This window comes from Hemitrygon akajei, chromosome 18 (assembly GCF_048418815.1).
Source record: "Hemitrygon akajei chromosome 18, sHemAka1.3, whole genome shotgun sequence".
NCBI lineage: Eukaryota > Metazoa > Chordata > Chondrichthyes > Myliobatiformes > Dasyatidae > Hemitrygon > Hemitrygon akajei.
This window is the reverse complement of record NC_133141.1, coordinates 75418958-75445530: the sequence shown is the minus strand read 5'-3', so window position 1 is coordinate 75445530 and position 26573 is coordinate 75418958. Positions and strand designations below refer to the sequence as shown.

At 40.6% G+C, this 26573-nt stretch overlaps 1 protein-coding gene across 1 annotated transcript in view; it reads left to right on the top strand.

Annotated features, from left to right (window-relative positions):
* The first annotated feature begins 4762 nt into the window (after positions 1 to 4762).
* The window catches only part of LOC140741526 (complement C3-like), a 313216-nt gene continuing 291405 nt past the window's right edge, over positions 4763 to 26573 (top strand). Inside the window, exons 1-6 of the mRNA XM_073071820.1 lie at positions 4763 to 4844; positions 7261 to 7453; positions 8308 to 8470; positions 11279 to 11349; positions 20171 to 20265; positions 22754 to 22836. Of these exons, the coding sequence (XP_072927921.1) occupies positions 4777 to 4844; positions 7261 to 7453; positions 8308 to 8470; positions 11279 to 11349; positions 20171 to 20265; positions 22754 to 22836 (673 nt within the window). The 5' untranslated portion in view covers positions 4763 to 4776. The remainder of the gene's footprint in view (positions 4845 to 7260; positions 7454 to 8307; positions 8471 to 11278; positions 11350 to 20170; positions 20266 to 22753; positions 22837 to 26573) is intronic.

Sequence of the window (26573 nt, the reverse complement as noted above, 5' to 3'; positions counted from 1 at the left end):
TACCAACTTAGAGGAGTACACAGCATCAGTGACCAGCTACATCAGCAAGTGCATTGATGATGTTACTCTGTCCAAGACCATCACTATACATGCTAACCAGAAGCCATGGATGACCGCAGAGGTGCGTGCGCTGCTGAGGTCCCACGACTCCGCCTTCAGAACAGGCGACAAGGCAGCTTTAACAACAGCAAGGGCCAAACTGTCCTGAGCCATCAGAGGGGCAAAGTGTGCACACGCCCAGCTAATCCACAGTCACTTCCAGGACAGCGGCGACACGCGGCGCATGTGGAAGGTCATCCAGGACGTCACCAATTACAGGACAACATCACCTGACTGTGCAGGTGATGCCTCCCTCCCAAGTGTGCTGAATAACTTCTACACCCAGTTTGAGGTGGAAAGTGACGTGGCGGTGAGGAAGTCCACCCCTCCTGCGAATGACTAGGTGCTGAGTCTCTCCGTGGCCGATGTGAGAAGAACCTTGTGCAGGGTCAACCCACAGAAGGCTGCTGGACCAGACAACATTCCTGGTAGAGTGCTCAGAGGATGTGCAGACCAGCTAGCAGATGTTCTCACTGACATCTTCAAAATCTCCCTGAGCAGCGCCACCGTTCCAACGTGCTTCAAGGCCACCACCATCGTCCCCGTGCCGAAGGAGTCTTCAGTGACCTGCCTAAATGACTACCGTCCCGTTGCACTCACATCCATCATCATGATGTGTTTCAAGAGGCTCGTCATGAGGCTAATCAAGACCCTGCTGCCCCCTCACTGGACCCCCTGCAGTTTGCGTACCGTCCCAACCGCTCAACAGATGACACCATTGCCACCACCCCCCACCTGGACAAAAAAGACACATACGTTTGGATGCTGTTCATAGACTTCAGTTCAGCATTCAACACAATCATCCCTCAGAAACTGATTGGAAAGCTGAGCCTATTGGGCCTGAACACCTCCCTCTGCAACTGGATCCTAGACTTCCTGACTGGGAGATCTCAGTCAGTCCGGATTGGGAGCAGCATCTCCAACACCATCACACTGAGCATGGGGGCCCCCCAGGGCTGTGTGCTCAGTCCACTGCTGTTCACTCTGCTGACCCACGACTGTGCTGGAACACACAGCTCCACATCATCAAGTTCGCTGATGACACCACCGGGGTGGGTCTCATCAGCAAGAACGACGAGTCAGCTTACAGAGAGGAGGTGCAGTGGCTAACGGACTGGTGCAGAGCCAACAGCCTGTCTCTTAATGTGAACAAAACAAAAGAGATGGTTGTTGACTTCAGGAGGGCACGGAGCGACCACTCCCTGCTGAACATCGACGGCTCCTCGGTAGAGATCATAAAGAGCACCAAATTTCTTGGTGTTCACCTGACGGAGAATCTCACCTGGTCCCTTAACACAACACCAGCTCCATAGCAAAGAAAGCCCAGCAGCGTCTCTACTTTTTGTGAAGGCTGAGGAAAGTCCATCTCCCACCCCCCATCCTCATCACATTCTACAGGGGTTGTATTGAGAGCATCCTGAGCAACCGCATCACTGCCTGGTTCGGAAATTGCACCATCTCGGATCGCAAGACCCTGCAGCGGATAGTGAGGTCAGCTGAGAAGATCATCGGGGTCTCTCTTCCCGTCATCACGGACATTTACACCACATGCTGCATCTGCAAAGGAAACAGCGTTATGAAGGACCCCACGCACCCCTCATACAAACTCTTCTCCCTCCTGTCGTCTGGGAAAAGGCTCCGAAGCATTTGGGCTCTTACGACCAGACTATATAACAGTTTCTTCCCCCAAGCTATCAGACTCCTCAATACCTGAATTCTGGACTGACACCTTGCCCTACTGTCCTGTTTATTATTTATTGTAATGCCGGCACTGTTTTTGTGCACTTTATGCAGTCCAGTGTAGGCCTGTAGTCTAGTATAGCTTTCTCTGTGTTTTATTACGTAGTTCAGTCTAGTTTTTGTACTGTGTCATGTAAACCATAGTCCTGAAAAACATTGTCTCATTTTTACTATGCACTGTACCAGCAGTTATGGTCGAAATGACAATAAAAGTTGACTTGATTTGACTTGACTTGACTTGCTAGGTCATTCCCTAACAACAAAGAAACACCATCCACCAGTAAACTGTGTCGTAGTCCTATTTTAACAGGTCCCGAAACTAACTCTGACTTCAAAATTACCTTGTGCAGAGGTACAGAAGCAATGTCGCCTCCAATACCTTGAATAAGATTTACCTCACCAGCGGCAGTCTCATCACTAAAATTCAGAACACTGTCTAATACAAGTGACTGAGAAGCCCCAGTATCTCGAAAAATGTTCACTGTTACTGGGGTTGACCCTTCCTTTACTGAAACAAACCCATCTGATGTAAAACGAAGGAATTCTTTCCTAACCCAACCAGATGTCTTAGCCTTTGACAGAGCTTCGTCAGAATGTTCAGAACCCTGTGGGTTGATGGGTGTTTCAAAGTGTTGGACACGGGCAGCTAGAACTGCCTCATTTTCCTTCTTCTTCCTTAAGAGGAAACAGTTAGCATGACCAGGTTTCCTACAATGGTGACAAGTAGAACCAGAATGTTTCTCCTTCACTTGTTTCCCTCCATCCTTACTCTTGTCACTAGTCCCAGATTTAATTTCTGGTTTACCCTGACTATCCATGCTACCCTTTTGGAAGGTCTTACTCAGGGTAAACTTAAACTTGTGGGATAAGGCAAACTCATCTGCTAATCTAGCAGATTCTTGCAATGTGGCAGCATCCTTTTCATCTAACTATGCCTTTATATCATTATGGGCACACCTTTTAAATTCTTCAATTAAAACCAATTCTTTCAGTTTCTCAAAATTACTATCCACATTTTTAGATGTGCACCATCTTTCAAAACACACAGACTTCTCATAAACAAATTCCACATGAGTCTGGTTCACAAATTTCTTCAAATTCCTAAACCTATAGGCTTCTGGAACCAGTTTCTTCACATTTCTTCACATCTCTGTTCTGAATGGGCGCCCTTCAATCTTTAAGTTATGCCCTCTCCTACTAGACTCCACCACCATGGGAAACAACTTTGCCACATCCACTCTGTCCATGCCTTTCAACATTTGAAATGTTTCAATGAGGTCCCCCCAGTACATGGAGCTCAGAAAAATAGAGGGCTATGTAATTTCTAAGGTAAGGACAAGTTCAGCACAGCTTTGTAGGCTGAAGAGCCTGTATTGTGCTGTAGGGTTTCTTTGTTTCTATGTTTCTACATCTGAGTTGACGCTACAGTAATTACAAACTTCCTTCAGCATGAATTGCTGAAGTCAGGTATCCAGGGCATTGACATGCATGACACAAAGTTTGAGGTCAGTGTCAGTCAATAGATTGAGAAATCTCATTTCCCAACAGGTCCTCTGCCTAATCACACACTGTTCCAGCTACACAACAATTTCTATCAATTAGTGCTGGGACATAACATTAATTTTCTCACTAGATCTCCACACTGTGCAGCATTACTTGAACCCATGCTCCCATACCTCACAGCTGCTACATATTCAGTCATGACTTTTCATTGACACAGTAACCAGAGAGAGACAGAGGGTAAAGTGGGTGAGATATAAGATAGAAATAACAAGACAGAGATGGAGTGTGAAGTGTGTGTGTGTGTGTGTGTGTGTGTGTGTGTGTGTGTGTGTGTGTGTGTGTGTGTGTGTGTGTGTGTGTGTGTGTGTGTGTGTGTGTGTTTCCAAGTGATGGGAATGACTGGAACAATTATGTAGTCAATAGTCACAGGATAACCATTTAAAGTCACTGCACTTACACCTAAGCTTCTGTTTTACAATTTACTCCTCAGTCACCTCACTATTTCTTTTGATTCCAAGTAGCATTTGGTGTAAACTGTTGTAATTTTCATGCCTTTCCTTACTATGACCTTATCTCTTAGGGAAGTTAGCATTAAGATAGGGTAGGAGTACAAGGGGTGATCAATAAGTTTGTGGCCTATGGTAGGAGTCAAGTTTAGAAAACCTAACACTTTTATTTTTTAACATAGCTCCATCCTACATTTATGCACTTAGTCCAGTGGTCGTGAAGCATATGGATCCCTTCTTTGTAGAAGTCGATGTCTTGGACCTCCAGATGTGGTTGACAGCAGGGGTGATTGATAAGTTTGTGGCCTAAGGTTGAAGATGAGTTACACAGCTCTCATTACGTGCACATGAAGCTCAACTCTTTCAGTGATTATGCAGAAAGTTTGAAGTTAATAACTCATTCCTATGGAACTATGTTGAAAAATAAATGTGCTAGGTTTTCTAAAATTGATTTCGTCCTCTGTAGGTCACAAACTTATCAATCACCCCCTGTAATTCAGTAAGAAAGTGTAAAATACTATTTAAATTGGTTGGATGCAAAATGAGAATCTGAGGTGATTTAACTGCAGATAATCTTATGATATTGCAAAACTGACTTCACATTACGCACTCCCAAATTGTAATTCTGGATGGGGTTAAAATTGCTCAATTTAAAACTTTGAAAGTAGCATTTTGTAAGGTTTGTTTGTGCTGCTTATCTGGGTAAGTCAAGCTCAAATTCTAAATCCCAGATAAATGCAAGATACCACTATTCTTCCCGGATTCCCAGGTTTAATTTAACTCTTGATTAAACAACTATGGACAGTGAATATATGTTTATGTTTTAGAAGAATAAATATCTCATTTGTTAAATATTAATAACTGCAGTGATTTCCTATATAACACAATGACATGATTTGGGAAAGTTTGCCACAGTGAAGCACTCACCATGGGATGGACTTCTCTGTTATTTGCTCTCTTGGTGTCTGTTCCTGCATTATCCCTTGGTGACCCTCTGTAAGTATTAGGGAATAGTTCAATTTAATGTTCATTATATTCTGGTATTTAGAAATTTCCTGTCATTCAGGATAATCAGGTGATTCCCCTCCTATAGATCAGGTCAAATTTTCAGATATAGAAAAGTTCTTGATTAGCCAGGGCATCAAATGGTATGGGGAGAAGGCAGGGGAGTTGGGATGACTGGAAGAATTGGATCAGCCATGATTGAATAGTGAAGCAGACTCTATGGACCGAATGGCCTACTTCTGCTCCCATATCTTATGGTTTTATAGTCTTATCTTACCTCTGCTTACTTCTTATTAAATCAGTTATTTCTCAATAGCATTATTTTTCTTGGTGCTTATGTGCTTCAGTCAAAGGAAAAATCTTAGAGAGTCTACAGGGGAGATTCATTGGGTTTGCCCATGGTGAGGGAATTCTGTTATTCAAAGTGGCCAGAGAATCTTGGGTTTGTCATCCTTAAAACAGAAAAGGTTAAAGGAAGATCGCATGATTTTTTGATCTGTGGGAGGTATTACACCAAAAAAAATTTTTAAAGTTTAATTTCAGTCAGGTACATTATTAAAACTAACTAAATATACCCTCTGGTAGGAAGGTTGGTAAATATATGAAGATTTAAAGTTATTGACAAAGAACCAATAAGACATGAAGAAACATTTATTTACACAGCAGAAAGCTGATTCAATAATAATTTCTAAAGAAATTGATAAATCCTGGAAGGGAAATGGATTACAGTACTTAGAGAAAAGAATGGTGCCACATGTTTCAAAGAGCCAATGGGCAATAGCGAATTGTACTTCAATTACTTATGCCATTAAGCACAAACAGAAACTATTCGATTGAAAATAGTCACCCCATGTACCAATCCCAGAGAAAATGACTTCAAATCAAGACAAGTCACTTTGGGAAGTTAACTTCTATAGAAAACAATAGTTCTCAGCAATAACATCAGCATATCTGCTCACAGGGAACAAATTCCAAGATGGAAATTCAATACCACAGTATGGCATAGTCTGCATTTTTCAACACTGTACTATTGATTCTGCTAATCATTTCACATTTAATATAACTTTAGCTCAGCCTGAAACATTGTCCATTATTCCTCTTCATAAATATTGCCTAACCTGTTGAGCTCTTCCAGCAGTTTGTGTATGTAACTCTCGATTTACAGCTTCTGCAAAATCACTTGTGTTCATAACTTATATTCCTTTATGTCCCAGCTGGAATTCACTGGTATCAACCTTAATGCATTTTATTCCAACTAATGCTGATGTAATATTATTAAACAACTATTTGTTTTTTTTAATCCAAGTCACAGAATTTGGATCCAAAATCAGGGGGTTACTAGTGAATCAACAATGAGTCAGTATTAATCATCTTTCAATTAATTTTATGCCTTTTATTAGAATGACAGTATAGATGCAATTAAAAAAATTCCAGTGCAGTGTTTTTGTCATTTATCCCAGCCTACCACAGACCTCTGGCACCCAATTAACTTAATGCCTTTCAATTCTCTCATTGTGAAGGAAAACCATTTTACACTAGATCATTTTAAACTTTTGCAACAGATTCCATTGAATAATGACAATTATTGGAAAAAACTATGCATTCTTTATCAGTGCAACTACAATCATGCTTGAGAATCATACTGTAAGTTCAAACTGTGTAGTGTAATTTTGTGCAGAGCTTTGAAATGATTTCCTTCAAGGTAGTGACACTGATTTGTGATTTGTCCTTATGATTCTGACTTTGCTCTGAAGGGATTATGGAGGAAGATGATTGAAGGGACCACTTCTTCACTCTCATCAGATTTAAATCCTGTAATTCCCTCTCATGTTGAGGGAGTAGCTTCATGCCATGTATGCTTCACCATCTTTGTAGGTAACTAGGGAGAAGAATTAAAATAAGTTTGTTGTCTGAAACAAGATACCATTGTGTGTGTTACTACCCTTGAACTGCGAGTTTACTTTCAGAGGAGTGAGAAGGAATGTTTGTCATATGACTGTGTGAGGATGGTAAATTTATTTCCCAACAGTTTATATGATGATCCAGTAGTTTCAGATGTTGAAGCAAGGTCTTCGCTGAAGCTATCTAATTAACTATTTTAATTCCCCAGATCATATGGTGGGATTTGAATCCAAGTCATGAATTTAAGCACTGTGCCCCAATTTCTTTCAATACCTTCATTCAAGGACTTAGCTTGGCTCTTTAGATTGCTTTCTACTTAAGTATCTTTTATAAGTTTCATGTACCTGGATGGCTTTAGTTTATGAAAATGGTCATCACTCTCTTCAGATGGCAATTAGAGATATTCAAAAATCTGGCCCTGCCCATGGCACCTATATTTTTTTTAATAAAAAACATTTTCTTGATTCCTGTGATGAAACATTAATTTCTTTCATTATTCCTACAGATATACACTGACAGCTCCCAATGTTTTCCGAATTGAAAGTGAAGAAGCTGTGATTGTGGAAGCTCACAATGTCAATACTAATATTGATGTTGATATTCGTTTGATGATTTTCCCTGAAAATACCAACTTGTTATGTCAAACCAAAATACGCTTGACATCAGATAACAGCTATATAGCTTCTGCCACTGTTAAGGTAAATGGACAAATACATAACCCACTTCAGTCTTTTAACGGCTGTTCAAAGTAGTAGCTTTTCCCTCAAGCATAAATGAGGAGATTTTTTTCAACCAATTTTACTGCACTTTCTTATAATCACTCTGTAAGTTATGCAGCATTTTGAGGAAAGGGAGAGATTCCTGATGAATTATAAATTCTCCGTATATCATTACAATATGTCTTCACATATTGTTGACAATATGTTCAGTTTGTTGACAAATACCAAGCAGCATCATGCTCTTGTGCTTATTGTAAATTCAATTTGTTGCAGAAGGTTGTGATGGAATTTCAGAATGTGTGTATGTCTTTAGTTACTAGAAACAATACAAGGGGAATGCAGATCTCTGCTTGTCACTGCCCATGCTGATACCTATAACCTCCAGTACCTTCACATGTCTCAAAGATTTTTCCATGCCATTTCTGCTCCATTCTGCATCCTCCAGACCTATTAACTGGCTAATGAATATCTACATTTTCCATCTGGTAACACCTTCAGGACATTGACAAGCTACTCAGTGATGACGGTTGCAGGGTGGATATGATTTCTTAGATCAGTAGTCTAAATGTGAACTATGGCAGTGACTGTTGGTTGGAGTCATATTTCTGAAAATCAGTTCCATTGAAGTAAATTTCAGCAGTGGAGTCATGTGGACTTGAATGACTCGAATGTCTGATTGGTAATCCACAGTGCACAGTACACTACCAAAGCAAGGGTGAATTTTTACATCTTGTGGGTTCCTCATGGCCTGAGTTTGGAGAGAAGGATATTGGGGGTAATACAACATTTAAAATTAAACACACCGATTTTGTTGATTTTTAAATTTTTGTTAGATACCTGCAGAAAACCTTCCAAAGGAATCCAGAGGAAACCAGTATGTGTCTTTAGAAGCAACATCAAATCGTTTTAGATTGCAGAGTGTTATCCTAATGACACGCCAAACAGGACACATCTTTATACAGACTGACAAACCAATCTATACACCATCTCAAACTGGTAACTATCATTCAAAGATTCAAAGTATATTTAATACGATAGAATGTATAGATTATACATCTTTGAGATTTGTCTGCTTACAGGCAGCCATAAGCAAGAAATCTGAAAGAACCCAATTTAAAAAAAAGACCAACACCCAATATCAGAAAAAGAGAAACAAACACAAATCATGCAAACAATAGAAGCAGCAAACAACATTCCAAACCAAACTGAGTTCCTAGATCCAAATCCCCGGAGCAGGCCAGAGTAGGCCCAAAGCAGGACAAATTGGCACAAAGCTCACAGATACAAAGCATAGCAGCTGGGGCAAACTCACAGCCTCAGTGTGAAATCGGCCCGAACCTTGCCTCCAGTCCTAACACCCTGCCTTTCCAGTCTGCTTGGGCTAGTGTTTAAATTGTCCCTAACAGAAGATTGTGCCTTGCATTAGGACTCTGGCCCTGCTGCAGCAAACACTCTGGGCTTAAACCATGCCACCCAGCAATTCACTCTGGGCCTAGAACATGCCGCCCAACCTCTTCAAATTGGATCAATCCAACTGGGTTAATTGGACAGGCGTGAAAACTCATGTGCCTTGCCTCCTCCTCTCTGAGTCACTTACTCAAACTCCATCTGCATCGAATTTGCAGTTCACCAGCATGGCTCATTTTTGCAGTGGATAATTTACCACAATTTATTTCAGAAATGGTGTTATTGATAATGTTTTTAGTTGAATTTCTTGCCTTTCAAACTACCAATAAGTTGTCACCTTCCGTTGTGCCATCTTAAACCAGAAACTAAACTGAAAAGTTTTACAACTATGTAACATGCTGTGTGAGTGTTGTGACAGAAGCACTTATGACCAAGACCATAAAATATATTTTAATCAATGTGACTACTTCTCCGTACTTCCAACAAATCAACGAATGATATGGAGTTCATCCAACTCCAATTCAAGTTCCTGAACACAGTCTGTAAGAAGCTGCACTTGTATGCACTTCTTACAGATGTTGTCTTCAAGGAAACTTCAAGGTCTCCTTAGCCTCCCACATATCACAGGAAGAGCATTCCCTTGTCTTGACTGTCATACTCACTGCTCTAACTATGCAATAAGAAAGAAACTTACTGGCAGTTCACCTTAACCTTCAGACATGATGATATGGCGGAGCAGACTCGATGGACCAAATGGCCTAATTCTACTCCTCCATCTTAAGGTCTTATAGACTTATGGCCTTAAGCTTCACATGTCCACACTGAAGCCTCTTGCTCCCCACTCTAACCCTGTCCCTCCCAGAGTGGATGCTCCCATGATGGCCTCTTCACTTAAAACTAACCTCCTTCCATATGCCCTTGCCAATCGCCTAATAAACCAAATAATGTGAAGTGCTACCAAATGTCCTGATTGGCCCTGTTTGCTTTTTTAAACTTTGTGCTCATGTGCCACGAGCAATACAGTCACATCAAAGTAATGTCTGGGCATCATTGACAAATGGAGCAAATATTGCCTGTTCACTAATTGCCCTTGGAAAGATAACTTAATACCAGGGTGGTTATGTTACTCTGCAATTCTAAGTATCTCTTAATGCAAGTTCAAATCTGACCACAAGCCCTGAAGTATTAGTTAAGGAAGTTTAGAAATGGAATTTTTATTAAAAAATCTTGATCGTGGATATTCTTCAGAGAAAGTGTAGCCCAAGAACTTGGAAATGTCATTGAGTCTTCATTGCTCTCTAACAAGACAATCAATCATACCAAGTTGTTATACCAAATACTTGAGTAATAATGTATGTAAATTTATTTTACTGTATTCATTTTTGCAATACAGGATTCGCTGTCAAGGCCAGCATTTATTGGCCTTCCAAAAATGACTTTAAAATGTAGATGTGAGGGTCCTTCTTGAAGTACTACAGTCCTTCTAGTGAAGGCACTTTTAGTGCTGTTCAGTAGAGAGCCCTTGGTTTTAGACCTAGCCACTGTGGAGGACTGGAGATGTATTTCCAAGTGTGGATGATACGTGAGATGTGGAGGGGAAGCACCACATCACATACCATCTGTGGTGGAGGTGTTTGTGCCTGATGCCCTAGTCTTCATTGGTGATCTAGGCAGAGGGCTTGGTAGGTGTTCTTGGAGTAGGCTGGGCAAAACAAATATTATCTGTTCCACATTGCACCTGGTACTAGGGGGAATACATGTTGAGGGTGTTCAATGAACTCGTCATATGGGCTGCTTTAGCACCTTTATGCCGAGCATCTTGGAAATAATGGCAGTGCACTTATACAGACAAGTGGAGATTATTCCAGAAAAAATATTTATTTATTTATTGAGACACGGCATGAAGAGATCTTTGAGCCATGTCACCCAGCAGTCCCCTGATTTAATCCTAGCCTAATCATGGAAGAATTTACAATGACTAATTAACCTACCAACCAATACATCTTTGCACTGTGGGAGGAAGCTGGAGCATCTGGAGGAAACCCACGTGGTGATGGGGAGAACATACAAACTCCTTACAGGCAGTGGCAGGAATTGAGCCCAGGCTTCCAGTTGTGTTAACCACCACATGACCATGCCATCCAAACTCTTCTTGGCTTGAGCTTTTTAGAGAATGGAAGGGTCTCGGGATATCAGGCTGACAGTCACTCACCACAGGAATCCCACTCTCTGACCCGTTATTATAATTAGAGTGTTTGATTTGCTGCTCCTGTTGAGTTTTTGATCATTAATGACCCCCAGCCTATTGACGTCAAGGGAATAGGTGATGGTAACACCACTGAGTAAGCGGTTAGATTGGGTAGTACAGATTAATCTTTGTGTTGTACTTTTCTCTAGTGCTTTATCGCTTGCTCACAGTGGACAGTGAGCTGAAACCGAGCAGAGCCCAAACAATTGTTGAATTTGTGGTAAGATGTTTTGTTTTATAATTATCACAAAGTAACAATTTTCCCCTCTACAGTGTGTGAAGATTTGTACTTTCTCTCTGACACACCTTGTAAAGGTATTGTTCAGACTGGAGCAGAGGAATGAACAATAAAAGATGGCATTTGCAGCTCCTGTGCAGCTAATGATGAACATGAGAAGCATCACAGTGGTCAGGTCTCTGGCACTGAGTCTGGCTCTGTGACTCAGAAGACAAGAGGGGAGAAGAGGTGAGCTGTGATGATAAGGAATTCATTAAATAGAGGAACAGAAAGGAGTTCTGTGGGTAGGAATGCGATTCACAGATGGTATGTTGCCTCCCTGGTGCCAGGATCTAGGACATCTCAGGTTGAGTACTCAGCATTCTTAAGGGAGGATTAACAGCCAGAGGTCCATGTAGGTACCAGTGACATGGGTAGGACTAATGACAAGGTTCTGCATATGGAGTTCATGGAGTTGAAGAGCAGGATCTCCAGGGTTGTGATTTCAGGACTGCTACCCATGTCACATGGGGGTGAAGGCAGAACTAGGAAAATTATACAGATTAGCATGTGGCTAAGGAATTGGTGAAGGAGGGAGGGCATTCTTTGCACTCTCTTCCAGGGAAGGTAGGACCTTTACAGAAAAAAACAGTTGCACTTGAACTGGAGGGTGACTAATATCCTAGTGGGAAGGTTTGCTAATGCTGTACAGTGGGATTTAAATTACAGCTACAAAGGGATGGGAACCAGAGTGGGATTTAAAGGAACAAATTTGTAGACAGATTGCAGACTGTTGCAGGAAACATAAGATTGTTATAGTAGGTGATTTTAACTTTCCACATATTGCCTGGTAATCCCATACTGTAAAAGGACTAGATGGGATAGAGTTTATCAATTGTGTTCAAGAAAGTTTTCTTCATCAGTATGTCGAAGTCCCAATTAGAGTGCGTGCAATACTGGATCTGCTATTAGGGAATGAGACTGACAGCTGACAGAAGTTTGTGTAGGGGAACACTCTTCATCTAGTGACCACAGTGACATTAGTTTCAAAGTCTGGTCCATTGATTGAGATTCTAAATGGGAAAAAGGCCAATTCTGATGGCATCAGAAATGATCTGGCAAGTGTGGATTGGGACAGGCTGTTTTCTGGCAAGGGTGTACTTGGCAAGTAGGAGGCCTTCAAAAGTGAAATTTCTGAGAGTACGAAGCTTGTATGTGCCTGTCAGGATAAAAGGTAAAGATAACAAGTGTAGGGAACCTTGATTTTCAAAAGATATTAAGACCATAAGACAAAGGAGCAGAAGTCAGCCATTCGGCCCATCGAGTCTGTTCCGCCATTTTATCATAAGCTGATCCAATCTCCCCTTTAGTCCCACTCCCTCGCCTTCTCACCATAACCCTTGATGCCCCAGCTACTCAGATACCTATCAATCTCTGCCTTAAATACACCCAATGACTTGACCTCCACTGCCGCCCGTGGCAACAAATTCCACAGATTCACCACCCTCTGGCTAAAAAAATTTCTTCGCATCTCTGTTCTGAATGGGTGCCCTGCAATCCTCAAGTCATGTCCTCTCGTACTAGACTCCCCCACCATGGGAAATAACTTTGCCACGTCCACTCTGTCCATGCCTTTCAACATTCGAAATGTTTCTATGAGGTCCCCCCTCATTCTTCTAAACTCCAAGGAGTACAGTCCAAGAGTGGTCAAACGTTCCTCATATGTTAACCCTCTCAGTCCCGGAATCATTCTAGTGAATCTTCTCTGAACCCTCTCCAACGTCAGCACATCCTTTCTTAAATAAGGAGCCCAAAACTGTGCACAGTACTCCAAGTGAGTTCTTATAGAGCCTCAACAACTCATCCCTGTTCCTATACTCTATTCCTTTGGAAATGAATGCCAACATTGCATTCACCTTCTTCACCATCGACTCAACCTGGAGGGTATCCTGCACGAGGACTCCCAAGTCCCATTGCTTCTCAGAACTTTGAATTCTCTCCCCATTTAAATAATAGTCTGCCCGTTTATTTCTTCTACCAAAGTGCATGACCATACACTTTCCAACATTGTATTTCATTTGCCACTTCTTTGCCCATTCTCCCAATCTATCCAAGTCTCTCTGCAGACTCTATGTTTCCTCAGCACTACCAGCTCCTCCACCTATCTCTGTATCATCAGCAAACTTAGCCACAAAGCCATCTATTCCATAATCCAAATTGTTGATATACAACGTAAAAAGAAGCGGCCCCAACATGGACCCCTGTGGAACACCATTGGTAACTGGCAGCCAACCAGAATAGGATCCTTTTATTCCCACTCTCTGTTTCCTGCCAATCAGCCAATGCTCAATCCACGTATGTAACTTCCCCATAATTCTATGGGCTCTTATCTTGTTTAGCAGCCTCATGTGCAGCACCTTGTCAAAGGCCTTCTGAAAATCCAAATACACAGCATCCACTGCATCTCCCTTGTCTAGCCTGCTTGTAATTTCCTTAAAAAATTGCACTAGGTTTGTCAGGCAGGATTTTCCTTTAAGGAAACCATGCTGAGTTCTGCCTATCTTGTCATATGCCTCCATCTATAAGTGCATGAAGGCAAGGCAGTAGATGTTGTCTATGTGGGCATTAGGCAAGGCATTTGACAATATCCTGCACTGGAGGTTGGTCAAGAAGGTTAGGATGCTCAGCATTCAAGATGAGGTAGTAAATTAGATTGGACGTTGGCTTTGTGGGAGAGGCCAGAGATTGGTAGTAGATGATTGCTTCTCTGACTGTGACTGCCTGTGACTAGAGGTGTGCCTCAGGAATCTATCTATCTGGGAACCCCTACTCTTCGTGATTTTTATAAATGACCTAGATGAGGAAGTGGAGGGATGGGTTAGTAAATTTGCTGATGACACAAAGGTTGGGGATGTTATGGATAGTGTGGAGGGCTGTCAGAGGTTACAGCAGGACATTGATAGGATGCAAAACTGGGCTGAGAAGTGACAGATGGAGTTCAACCCAGATAAGTGTGAGGTGGTTCATTTTGGTAGGACAAATATGCTACATAGGTTGACTCTGTGGTTAAGAAGGCATATGGTGCATTGACCTTCATCAACTGTGAGATTGCGTTTAAGAGCCAAGAGGTAATGTTACTGCTATATAGGACCCTGGTCAGACCCCACTTGGAGTACTGCGCTCATTTCTGGTCGCCTCACTACAGGAAGGACGTGGAAACCATAGAAAGCGTGCAGAGGAGATTTACAAGGATGTTGCCTGGATTGGGGAACATCCCTTCTAAAAACATTAGAAATAGGATCAGGAGTAGGCCATCTGGCCCATCGAGCCTGCCCCGCCATTCAATAAGATCATGGCTGATCTGTCTGTAAACTCAGCTCCATCTACCTGCCTTTTCCCCATAACCCTTAATTCCCCTACTATGTAAAATTCTATCTAACTGTATCTTAAATATATTTAGTGAAGAAGCCTCAAATGCTTCCCTGGGCAGAGAATTCCACAGATTCACCACCCTCTGGGAAAAACAGTTTCTCCTCATCTCTGTCCTAAATCTTCTCCCCTGAATCTTGAGGCACTGTCACCTAGTTCTAGTCTCAGCTACCAATGGAAACAACTTTCCTACTTCTATCCTATCTATCCCTTTCAAAATTTTGTATGTTTCTATGTTTCAAGTCTCATTCTTCTGAATAGTCCCAGGCTACTCAATCTCTCCTCATAGGTTAACCCTTTCATCCCTGGAATCAATATTGTGAACCTCCTCTGCACTGCCTCCAAAGCCAGTATATTCTTCCTCAAGTATGGAGACCAGATTTACACACAGTGTGGCCTCACTGGTACCCTGTATAGTTGCAGCATGACCTCCCTGCTCTTGAATTCAATCCCTCTAGCAATGAAGGCCAACATTCCATTTGCCTTCTTAATAACCTGTTATTCATCTCCTTGGAGCGATGGAGGATGAGAGGTGACCTGACAGAGGCATTGATCATGTGGATAGTCAGAGGCTTTTTCCCAGGGCTGAAATGGCTAGCACGAGAGGGCATAGTTTTAAGGTGCTTGGAAGTAGGTACAAAGGAGATGTCAGAGGTAAGTTTTTTCCACAGAGAGTGGTGAATGTGGAATGGACTGCCAGCAGCGGTGGTGGAGAAGGCAGAAACGATAGGGTCTTTTAAGAGACTCCTAGATAGGTACAAGGAGCTTAGAAAAATAGAGGGCTATGGTTAGTTCTAAGGTAAGCTTTGTGGGCTGGAGGGCCTGTATTGTGCTGTAGGTTTTCTATGTTTCTATGTCTATGTTTCAGTGTTTCTAATGGTGTGCCACAGGGATCAGTGCTGGGTCCATTCCTGTTTCTTCATCTTTATCAATGATCTGGATAATAATGTGGTTAACTGGACAAGCAAATTTGTGGATGACATCCAAGATTTGTGGTGTGGAAGGCTATAATGGATTGCAGAGGGATCTGCATCATTTGGAAAAATGGCAGATGGAACTTAATGCAGACAAATGTGAGGTTTTGTATTTCGATTGGACCAGCCAGGGTAGGTCTTAGACAGTGAATGGTAGAATGCTGAGGTGCATAGTAAAATAAATGGATCTGGGATACAGGTCTATAATTTATTGAAAGTAGACTCAGGGGTTAATAGGGTTGTAAAGAAGGCATTGGCCTTCATATATTAATGTATTGATACAGGAGATGCAATGTTATATTGAAGTAGTATAAGACGTTGGTGAGGCCTAATTTGGAGTATTGTGTGCAGTTTTGGTCACTTACCTACAGGAAAGATGTAGACAAGTTTGAAAGAGTACAGAGAAAATTTATGATGATGTTGTCAGGTCTGGTGGACCCAAGTTATAACAAAAGATTGAATAGGTTAGGACTGTATTCTTTGGAATGTAGACGATTGAGAGGAGTTTTGATAGACATATACAAAATTGTGAGAGGTATAGATAGGGTAAATGCAAGCTGATTTTTTCCCCACTAAGGTTGGGTGGGACTACAACAAGAGGTCATGGGTTAAGGAAGAAAGGTGAAAAGTTTAAGGGGAATATAAGAGGAAACTGCTTCACAGAGGGTTGTGAGAGCATGATATGAGCTGCCAGCATGTGGTGCATGTGGGCTTGATTTCAACGTTTAAGAGAGGTTTGGATAAGTGCATGGATGGTAGGGTTTTGGAGGGCTATGACACCAGTGCAGGTCATAGAAAAAACATAGAAAAACATAGAAAATAGGTGCAGGAGTAGGCCATTTGGCCCTTCAAGCCTGCACCACCATTCAGTATGATCATGGCTGATCATCCAACTCAGAACCCTGTACCTGCTTTCTCTCCATACCCCCTGATCCCTTTAGCCACAAGGGCCATATCTAACTTCCTCTTAAATATAGCCAATGAACTGGCCTCAACTGTTTCCTGTGGCCGAGAATTCCACAGATTCACCACTCTCTGTGTGAAGAAGTTTTTCCTCATCTCGGTCCTAAAAGGCTTCCCCTTTATCCTTAAACTGTGACCCCTCGTTCTGGACTTCTCCAACATCAGAAACAATCTTCCTGCATCTAGCCTGTCCAATCCCTTTAGAATTTTATACGTTTCAATAAGATCCCCCCTCAATCTTCTAAATTCCAGTGATTATAAGCCTAGTCAATCCAGTCTTTCTTCATATGCAAGTCCTGCCATCCCATGAATCAATCTGGTGAACTTTCTTTGTACTCCCTCTATGGCAAGAATGTCTTTCCTCAGATTAGGGGACCAAAACTGCACACAATACTCTAGGTGCGGTCTCACCAAGGCTTTGTACAACTGCAGTAGAACCTCCCTGCTCCTGTACTCAAATCCTTTTGCTATGAATTCCAACATACCATTTGCCTTTTTCACCACCTGCTGTACCTGCATGCCCACCTTCAATGACTGGTGTACAATGACACCCAGGTCTCGTTGCACCTCCCCTTTTCCTAATCGGCCACCGTTCAGATAATAATCTGTTTTCCTGTTCTTGCAACCAAAGTGGATAACCTCACATTTATCCACATTAAATTGCACCTGCCATGAATTTGCCCACTCACCTAACCTATCCAAGTCACCCTGCATCCTCTTAGCATCCTCCTCACAGCTAACACCGCCGCCCAGCTTCGTGTCATCCGCAAACTTGGAGATGCTGCATTTAATTCCCTTGTCTAAATCATTAAATATATTGTAAACAACTGGGGTCCCAGCACTGAGCCTTGTGGTACCCCACTAGTCACTGCCTGCTATTCTGAAAAAGTCCCGTTTACTCCCACTCTTTGCTTCCTGTCTGCCAACCAATTCTCTATCCACATCAATACCATACCCCCAATACCGTGTGCTTTAAGTTTGCACACTAATCTCCTGTGTGGGACCTTGTCAAAAGCCTTTTGAAAATCTAAATATACCACACCCACTGGCTCTCCCCTATCCACTCTACTAGTTACATCTTCAAAAAATTCTATAAGATTCATCAGACATGATTTTCCTTTCACAAATCCATGCTGACTTTGTCTGATGATTTCACCTCTTTCCAAATGTGCTGTTATCACATCTTTGATAACCAACTCTAGCATTTTCCCCACCATTGATGTCAGACTTACCGGTTTATAATTCCCCAGTTTTATCTCCCTCCTTTTTTAAAAAGTGTGGTTACATTAGCCACCCTCCAATCCTCAGGAACTAATCCAGAATCTAAGGAGTTTTGAAAAATTATCACTAATGTATCCACTATTTCTAGGGCTACCTAACACCACTTCCTTACTAACATGTATTTCCCTCAGTTCCTCCATCTCACTAGACCCTCAATCCCTTACTATTTCCGGAAGATTATTTATGTCCTCCTCAGTGAAGACAGAACCAAAGTAGTTATTCAATTCGTCTGCCATGTCCTTGTTCCCTATGATCAATTCACCTGTTTCTGACTGTAAGGGACCTACATTTGTCTTGACCAATCTTTTTCTTTTCCCATATCTATAAAAGGTTTTACAGTCAGTTTTTATGTTCCCTGCCAGCTTTCTCTCATAATCTTTTTTTCCTTTCCTAATTAAGCCCTTTGTCCTCCTCTGCTGGTCTCTGAATTTCTCCCAGTCCTCAGGTGTGCCGCTTTTTTTTGCTAATTTATATGTTTCTTCTTTGGACTTGATACTATCCCTAATTTCCCATGTCAGCCATGGGTGCACTACCTTCCCTGGTTTATTCTTTTGCCAAACTGGGATGAACAATTGTTGTAGTTCATCCATGCAATCTTTAAATACTTGCCATTGCATATCCACCGTCAATCCTTTAAGTATCTTTTGCCAGTCTATCTTAGCTAATTCACGTCTCATACCTTCAAAGTTACCCTTCTTTAAGTTCAGAACCTTTGTTTCTGAATTAACTATGTCACTCTCTATCTTAATGAAGAATTCATTAAGAATTCCACCATATTCACTCTTTCCCAAGGGGCTTCGCATGACAAGATTGTTAACTAACCCAATACCCAATATAGAATGGCCTGCTCTCTAGTTGGTTCCTCGACATGTTGGTTCAGAAAACCATCCCACATACATTCCAAGAAATCCTCTTCCTCAGCACCCTTACCAATTTGGTTCACCCAATCTATATGTTGATTGAAGTCACCCATTATAACTACTGTTTCTTTATTGCATGCATTTCTAATTTCCTGTTTACTGCCATCCCCAACCTCACTACTACTGTTAAGTGGCCTGTACACAACTCCCACCAGCATTTTCTGCCCCTTAGTATTATGCCGCTTTACCCATATTGATTCCACATCCTCCAGGCTAACGTCCTTCCTTTCTATAGGTCGATGTGAGTGAGTAGTTGAAATTATTTCAGCATGGAATAGATGGGCCAAAAGGCCAGATTCTGTGCTATGATCTCGAGGAGGATGACAACAACACTGGATCTTAATGTAGCATTAACAAATAAATTATGACTCAGAAATGCATGGAGATAAGACAGGTGATGAGATTGGTGTTATGGAGCATGTTGAAGGAGAGGATGCCAAGTTTATGTGAAAATATAGCAATAATATATAGAAAATAATATATAGCTTATAGTTTTGCTTCCCTTACTTAAGGAAATACAGATGAAATTACATCAAATAGTCATTAAAAAATAGTCTTAGAATGAAAATATTAATTAAATTTGGCCTGCACTTCAGAAGAACAATAGGCGATATGATCAAAGGATACAAGTTTCTAAGATGGCTTCACTGGGTAGATGCTATAAACATGCTTGCTTTGGAGGAATAATTTGGAACCACAATCTCCAAGTAAGTGGTTTTCTATGCTAGACTGAGGTCAGGAGAAATGTGCAGAGTCATTATAAATGTCCAAATCTAAAGTAGGGGCATATCTGGAATACTGGGGAAATCAAGGTATTGAACTTGGGAAAGTGGACATGTTTAGATCATCAGTGATTTGTTTGAATGATACTGCAGGCAGAAGGGGTCATCTGCTCCATTGCTGCTTCTGTTTCTTAAGTTCTCAGGGTTGTTAGGGTTTTAGAAACTTAACATGAGTATTAGAAATCCTCCCTGTTGCCCAGTGCCACTCCCCTCTCCTCTCTTTTCCCAAAGTGATGTGTAGTTTAATTGATTATCTTTTGAGATCTGAGATGACAGGAGTGTGTAAGGTGTGCACACATCTTTGAGCTGACAAAGCCTTGGACTTTGAGTGTCCCAAACCACCACTGCCAGACAACCTTACGAAGTAATGACCTCGGCAGCTTCTCAATTGTGTGAATTATCACTTTAATATGTGATTGGAGGATTGGTATAATTAATACTCCAATTTATCTCTGACATCTAATTCTATTTTCAGAATCCACAAGGTATTGCCGTAGAAAGGAAAGAAGTCATTATGAAAGATCCCACTGGAATTACAGGAAGCACCTACAATATACCAGAGATTGTGAAGTATTTACAAATTCTTGCCACAGAGATTGCTGTTAGAGATGTTGGGCCTTTTTTATTAAAGCTTAAAAAGAATTAAAGAAGATCTGAATGAAACTGAGATGGGGGGGGGGGGGGGAATCACCTGCAGATCATGGAAATCTGAGATAAAACTCCATCCGCAGGAATCATACAGTCATTGGGTAGCATCAAATTCTGAGTGGATTTGGGAAGACATCTCATATTATTAAAGAATCTAAAACTGGGGGCATGTTTTCAGGGTAAGGTATTGTCTGTTTAAATGGAAATGAGGGGGAATTTCTTCTCATTCCAACTTCTTAACCTCAGAACTCTGGGAACGGAATCAGTGTATATATTCTTGCAGGTTTGGATGAATCTTAGCTCCATAGCAATGTCTAGCACAGACTGCCAAGATCAAATCTGTTACAATCTTATTAAATGGTAGACAAGGCTCAATAGCTGCATAGCAGACTCTTATTTCTTATATGTGGGGGGGGGGGGGCAAATTCAGCACTAAAATTCAGAACAAAGAAAAACAAAATCAGTACCAATATCACACACCCATCCAGTAGTGATGCAGATGGTTTCTGATGTTTGCTACCGATTTTGGTTCTTCTGACCCCAGTGTGATGAGAGAATCGTCGACTCATTTCCTAGATGTGGGAATTTTAGGACAAGTAATCAAGTTGTGTCTCCGTACTTTTAGTCCCGAGTTTGAATCCTACCACAGTTAAATGTAATTTCTAAAATAAATCTGGATCAAACTGCTAACCTCAGTAACAGTGACCATAAAGCTAATAGTTAAATATCCTTTCCTGATTTGTGTGCTATCTAATTCTTAACTTTTAGGTTTTCAGTTCAAAATTAAATTACACATAACACAAGTTCCACAAGGTAGCATAAAGACTACTGTGCTTGTCTTCTTTTTCCCAATCCACTCCTACACCTTGAATTGGACGATCCCAATAATGAATTTATTTTGCCAAAGACCTTTTGAATTCTGGCCATTTCCTTTCTTTTCAAATCTTTTTATTATTATTATCCAAAATTAACAAGAGTACATCGAAGTAGGTAACACTTACGATGTCTCAAGAGAAAAAAAAACATTGTTTTAAAGATTGAAAAAATTTTGGTGACAAAAAAAGAGAGAAAAAACCCCTACTAAAGCAAAATGAGAAAAAAAAAAACCATTAGGTGTTCAACCCCAGAGCCATGCATCATACAAAAAGCTTCTAAAGATAAACATCAAACTGCCAGCAAGAAAAAAAAAGTACCAAAAACTTACAATTAGATCGTGGAGGAAATCTATCAATTAACTCAAATTATAGTAACGAGCAAATGAACCCCATCTTTTCTCAAAATCAAACATAGGTTCAAAGGTTCGACTTCTAATTTTCTCCAAACTAAGACATAGCATCACTTGAGAGAACCATTGTGACAAAGTGGGAGCTGATGTATCCTTCCATTTCAACAGAATGGCCCTCCTAGCTATCAATGTAGCAAATGCAATAATATGTTGGTCAGACAAAGAGATACCATGGATATTTTGAGGAATTATTCCAAAAAGCACAGTTAATTTGTTAGGTTGTAAATTAATTTTAAGTGCTTTAGAAATTGTAGAAAAAACTGACTTCCAAAACTGTTCCAGTATAGAACAAGACCAAAACTTGTGTGTCAGTGTAGCTGTCTCAGTTTTACATCTGTCGCAATAACTACCAACAATAGGAAACATTTTAGACAATCTCTCCTTCATCAAATAGTAATGATGTACAATTTTAAATTGAATCAGTGAATGACTAGCACAGGTAAAAGGAGAGTTAACCAACTTTAGAATCCGCATCCAGTCCTCCGTCATAAAAGTCAAATTAAGTTCCTTTTCCCGATCTTCTTTAATCTTAAATAAAGGATGCTTATCCCATTGTAATAGTAAATTATAAATTCTTCCAGTGGAACCCTTCATCAAAGGGTTCATACTCATACTTGTATCTAACAGGTCGGCATGCAATATGTAGGAAAATTACTAAAATATTTTTGTAAGAAATGTCTAACTTGAAGGTATTGTAAAAAGTGAGAGTATGAAAGAGAATATTTATCAACTAATTGTTCAAAACACATTAGTCTATCTTCTTTAAATAGATTTAAAAAAGAATTAATACCTTTATACTAGCCATTTCCTATGTATTTCAGGCAGAAATGGTTTGTTATTCTGAGTCAAAATATCCTGTCCCAATTTTCCCAAGCTGAGTTTCACCTTGTCAGCTGAAGTTAATGTGTCCAATAATCTCAGTGTGTTCCAGACTTGTTTTCTAATTTAATTTTTTTTGTGCCTTTTAGAATATCTCATAGTAAGTCAGTACAGTAGTGGAGAGGCTTTTTGTTGGTTTTCAAGGAGAAAATATTTTTATTAGAAGTTGATTTGTTAACCACAAATATTCAAAAATGGCAAAAATTTCATGTAATTCAGTGGTTTAATATCAGATATATTTTGCAGTATTGGAATATGGAAGATTTCTGCAAGTTACAAAGATGCCCCCGATGCAAATTTCACAACTGAATTTGAAGTGAAAGAATATGGTGAGGGAAATTAAATACTGTACTTAAACATGGTGAATGAAATTAAAGGTAAAAGTATAGTTTCCTATGATAGAAAGATTATAACTGACATGAAACCCAGAGGAAAATGTTTTTATCTGATATGTTGTTTCTACCTTGATATGTCTTCTGTCAGTTGCATGTTAAAACAAGTATTTTGAATGATGGTATATAATTCAGTTCTTAATGTTAGAGTAAGTCCTTTCCTCTCTACTCTACAAATGCCCCATCTTATGATATCCACCAGCAAGATTCAAGCAAGCAGCACATCTATGAGATGGAAGGGATAACTGTATTCACATTGCAGAAAGCTGAACAAAAGCACCAACAGTTCTTTTACAATGCCTGTACCTTAAACTCACTTTAAAATGATCTGCCGTATCAATACCCAGATCAGTGCAGAAATCCCAACCTAAAAATGTCACATTTAATTACTTACAATTAATCTGCTCTTCTTGGAGGGTGGTGTAATTTCAAACTATAATTTCAACCCACCATAGTTTTCTTCAGCTCTCTACCCCTCTGAGGTATCTTCATTCCTCCAACATCCTCTTCTTTAATGTCTATGAATGCCATTGTTCCACCAATTGTCGGTCAATCGTTCATCTGCCAAGATCCCAATTTCTGCAGTTGCTTCCTTAAACATTTCTACATTATTTTTGGGACACCCTTTGTATCTCCAGTTTGACCAACCCTTTGTCACATGCATCAATATATTCTAATCAAAATAGCACAGTCGCTGGATGTCTGAAATAAAAACCAAGTTTTGGAAATTCTCAGCAGGTCAAACAGCAATTATGGAGAGATAAAAATGTTTCAAATTGATTATCTTTCTCCAAAATTGGAATAGTGTCTAATTTATTGAGTATCTCTTAGATATGTTTATTTTTAATCCTATTAACCATATAAAACCATGTAACAATCACAGCACGGAAACAGGCCATCTCGGCCCTCCTAGTCTGTGCCGAACTCTTAATCTCACCTAGTCCCACCTACCCGCACTCAGCCCAAAACCCTCCACTCCTTTCCTGTCCATATACCTATCCAATTTTACCTTAAATGACACAACTGAACTGGCCTCTACTACTTCTACAGGAAGCTCATTCCACACAGCTATCACTCTCTGAGTAAAGAAATACCCCCTCGTGTTTCCCTTAAACTTTTGCCCCCTAACTCTCAAATCATGTCCTCTCGTTTGAATTTCCCCTACTCTCAATGGAAACAGCCTATTCACGTCAACGCTATCTATCCCTCTCAAAATTTTAAATACCTCGATCAAATCCCCCCTCAACCTTCTATGCTCCAATGAATAGAGACCTAACTTGTTCAACCTTTCTCTGTAACTTAAGTGCTGAAACCCAGGTAACATCCTAGTAAATTGTCTCTGCACTCTCTCTAATTTATTGATATCTTTCCTATAATTCGGTGACCAGAACTGTACACAATATTCCAAATTTGGCCTTACCAATGCCTTGTACAATTTTAACATTACATCCCAACTTCTGTACTCAATGCTCTGATTTATAAAGGCCAGCATTCCAAAAGCCTTCTTCACCACCCTATCTACATGAGACTCCACCTTCAGGGAACTATGCACTGTTATTCCTAGATCTCTCTGTTCCACTGCATTCTTCAATGCCCTACCATTTACCCTGTATGTTCTATTTGGATTATTCCTGCCAAAATGTAGAACCTCACACTTCTCAGCATTAAACTCCATCTGCCAACATTCAGCCCATTCTTCTAACTGGCATAAATCTCCCTGCAAGCTTTGAAAACCCACCTCATTATCCACAACACCTCCTACCTTAGTATCATCGGCATACTTACTAATCCAATTTACCACCCCATCATCCAGATCATTTATGTATATTACAAACAACATTGGGCCCAAAACGGATCCCTGAGGTACCCCGCTAGTCACCGGCCTCCATCCCGATAAACAATTATCCACCACTACTCTCTGGCATCTCCCATCTAGCCACTTTTGAATCCATTTTATTACTCCAGCATTAATACCTAACGACTGAACCTTCTTAACTAACCTTCCATGTGGAACTTTGTCAAAGGCCTTGCTGAAGTCCATATAGACTACATCCACTGCCTTACCCTCATCAATATTCCTCGTAACTTCTTCAAAAAATTCAATAAGGTTTGTCAAACATGACCTTCCACGCACAAATCCATGCTGGCTACTCCTAATCAAATCCTGTCTATCCAGATAATTATAAATACTATCTCTAAGAATACTTTCCATTAATTTACCCACCACTGATGTCAAACTGACAGGTCTATAATTGCTAGGCTTACTTCTGGAACCCTTTTTAAACAATGGAACCACATGAGCAATACGCCAATCCTCCGGCACAATCCCCGTTTCTAATGACATCTGAAAGATCTCTGTCAGAGCTCCTGCTATCTCTACACAAACTTCCCTCAAGGTCCTGGGGAATATCCTGTCAGGACCCGGAGATTTATCCACTTCTAAATTTCTTAAAAGCGCCAGTACTTCCACCTCTTTAATTGTCATAGGTTCCATAACTTCCTTACTTGTTTCCCACACCTTACACAATTCAATATCCTTCTCCTTAGTGAATACCGAAGAGAAGAAATCGTTCAAAATCTCTCCCATCTCCCTCGGCTCCACACATAGCTGACCACCCTGATTCTCTAAGGGACCAATTTTATAACCTCACTATCCTCTTGCTTTTAATATAACTGTAGAAACCTTTCGGATATACTTCCACCTTATTTGCCAAACCAAACTCGTATCTTCTTTTAGCTTTTCTAATCCCTTTCTTAAGATTCCTTTTACATTCTTTATATTCCTCAAGCAATTCCTTTACTCCATGCTGCCTATATCTATTGTAGGCATCCCTCTTTTTCCGAACCAAGTTTCTAATATCCCTTGAAAACCGTGGCGCTTTCAAACCTTTAACCTTTCCTTTCAACCTAACAGGAACATAAAGATTCTGTACCCTCATAATTTCACCCTTAAATGACCTCCATTTCTCTATTACATCCTTCCCATAAAACAACTTGACCCAATCCACTCTCTCTAAATCCCTTTGCATCTCCTCAAAGTTAGCCTTTCTCCAATCAAAAAACTCAACTCTAGGTCCAGTCCTGTCCTCCATAATTATATTGAAGCTAATGCTATTGTGATCACTGGACCCGAAGTGCTCCCCAACACATACATCTGTCAGCTGACCTATCGCATTCCCTAACAGGAGATCCAACACTGCCCCATCTCTAGTCGGTACTTCTATGTATTGTTGCAAAAAACTATCCTGCACACATTTCACAAACTCTAAACTATCCAGCCCTATTACAGAATGAGATTCCCAATCTATGTGTGGAAAATTAAAATCTCCCACAATCACCACCTTGTGTTTACTACAAATATCTGCTATCTCCTTACACATTTGCTCTTCCAACTCACGCTCCCCATTAGGTGGCCTATAATACACTCCTATCAGTGTTACTACACCTTTCCCATTCCTCAATTCCACCCAAATAGCCTCCCTAGAGGAACTCTCTAATCTATCCTTCCAAAGCACCGCCATAAGATTTTCTTGGACAAGCAATGCAACACCTCCTCCTCTGGCCCCTCCTACTCTATCACACCTGAAGCAACTAAATCCAGGAATATTTAGTTGCCAATCACACCCTTCCTGCAACCATGTTTCACTAATAGCTACAACATCATAATTCCAGGT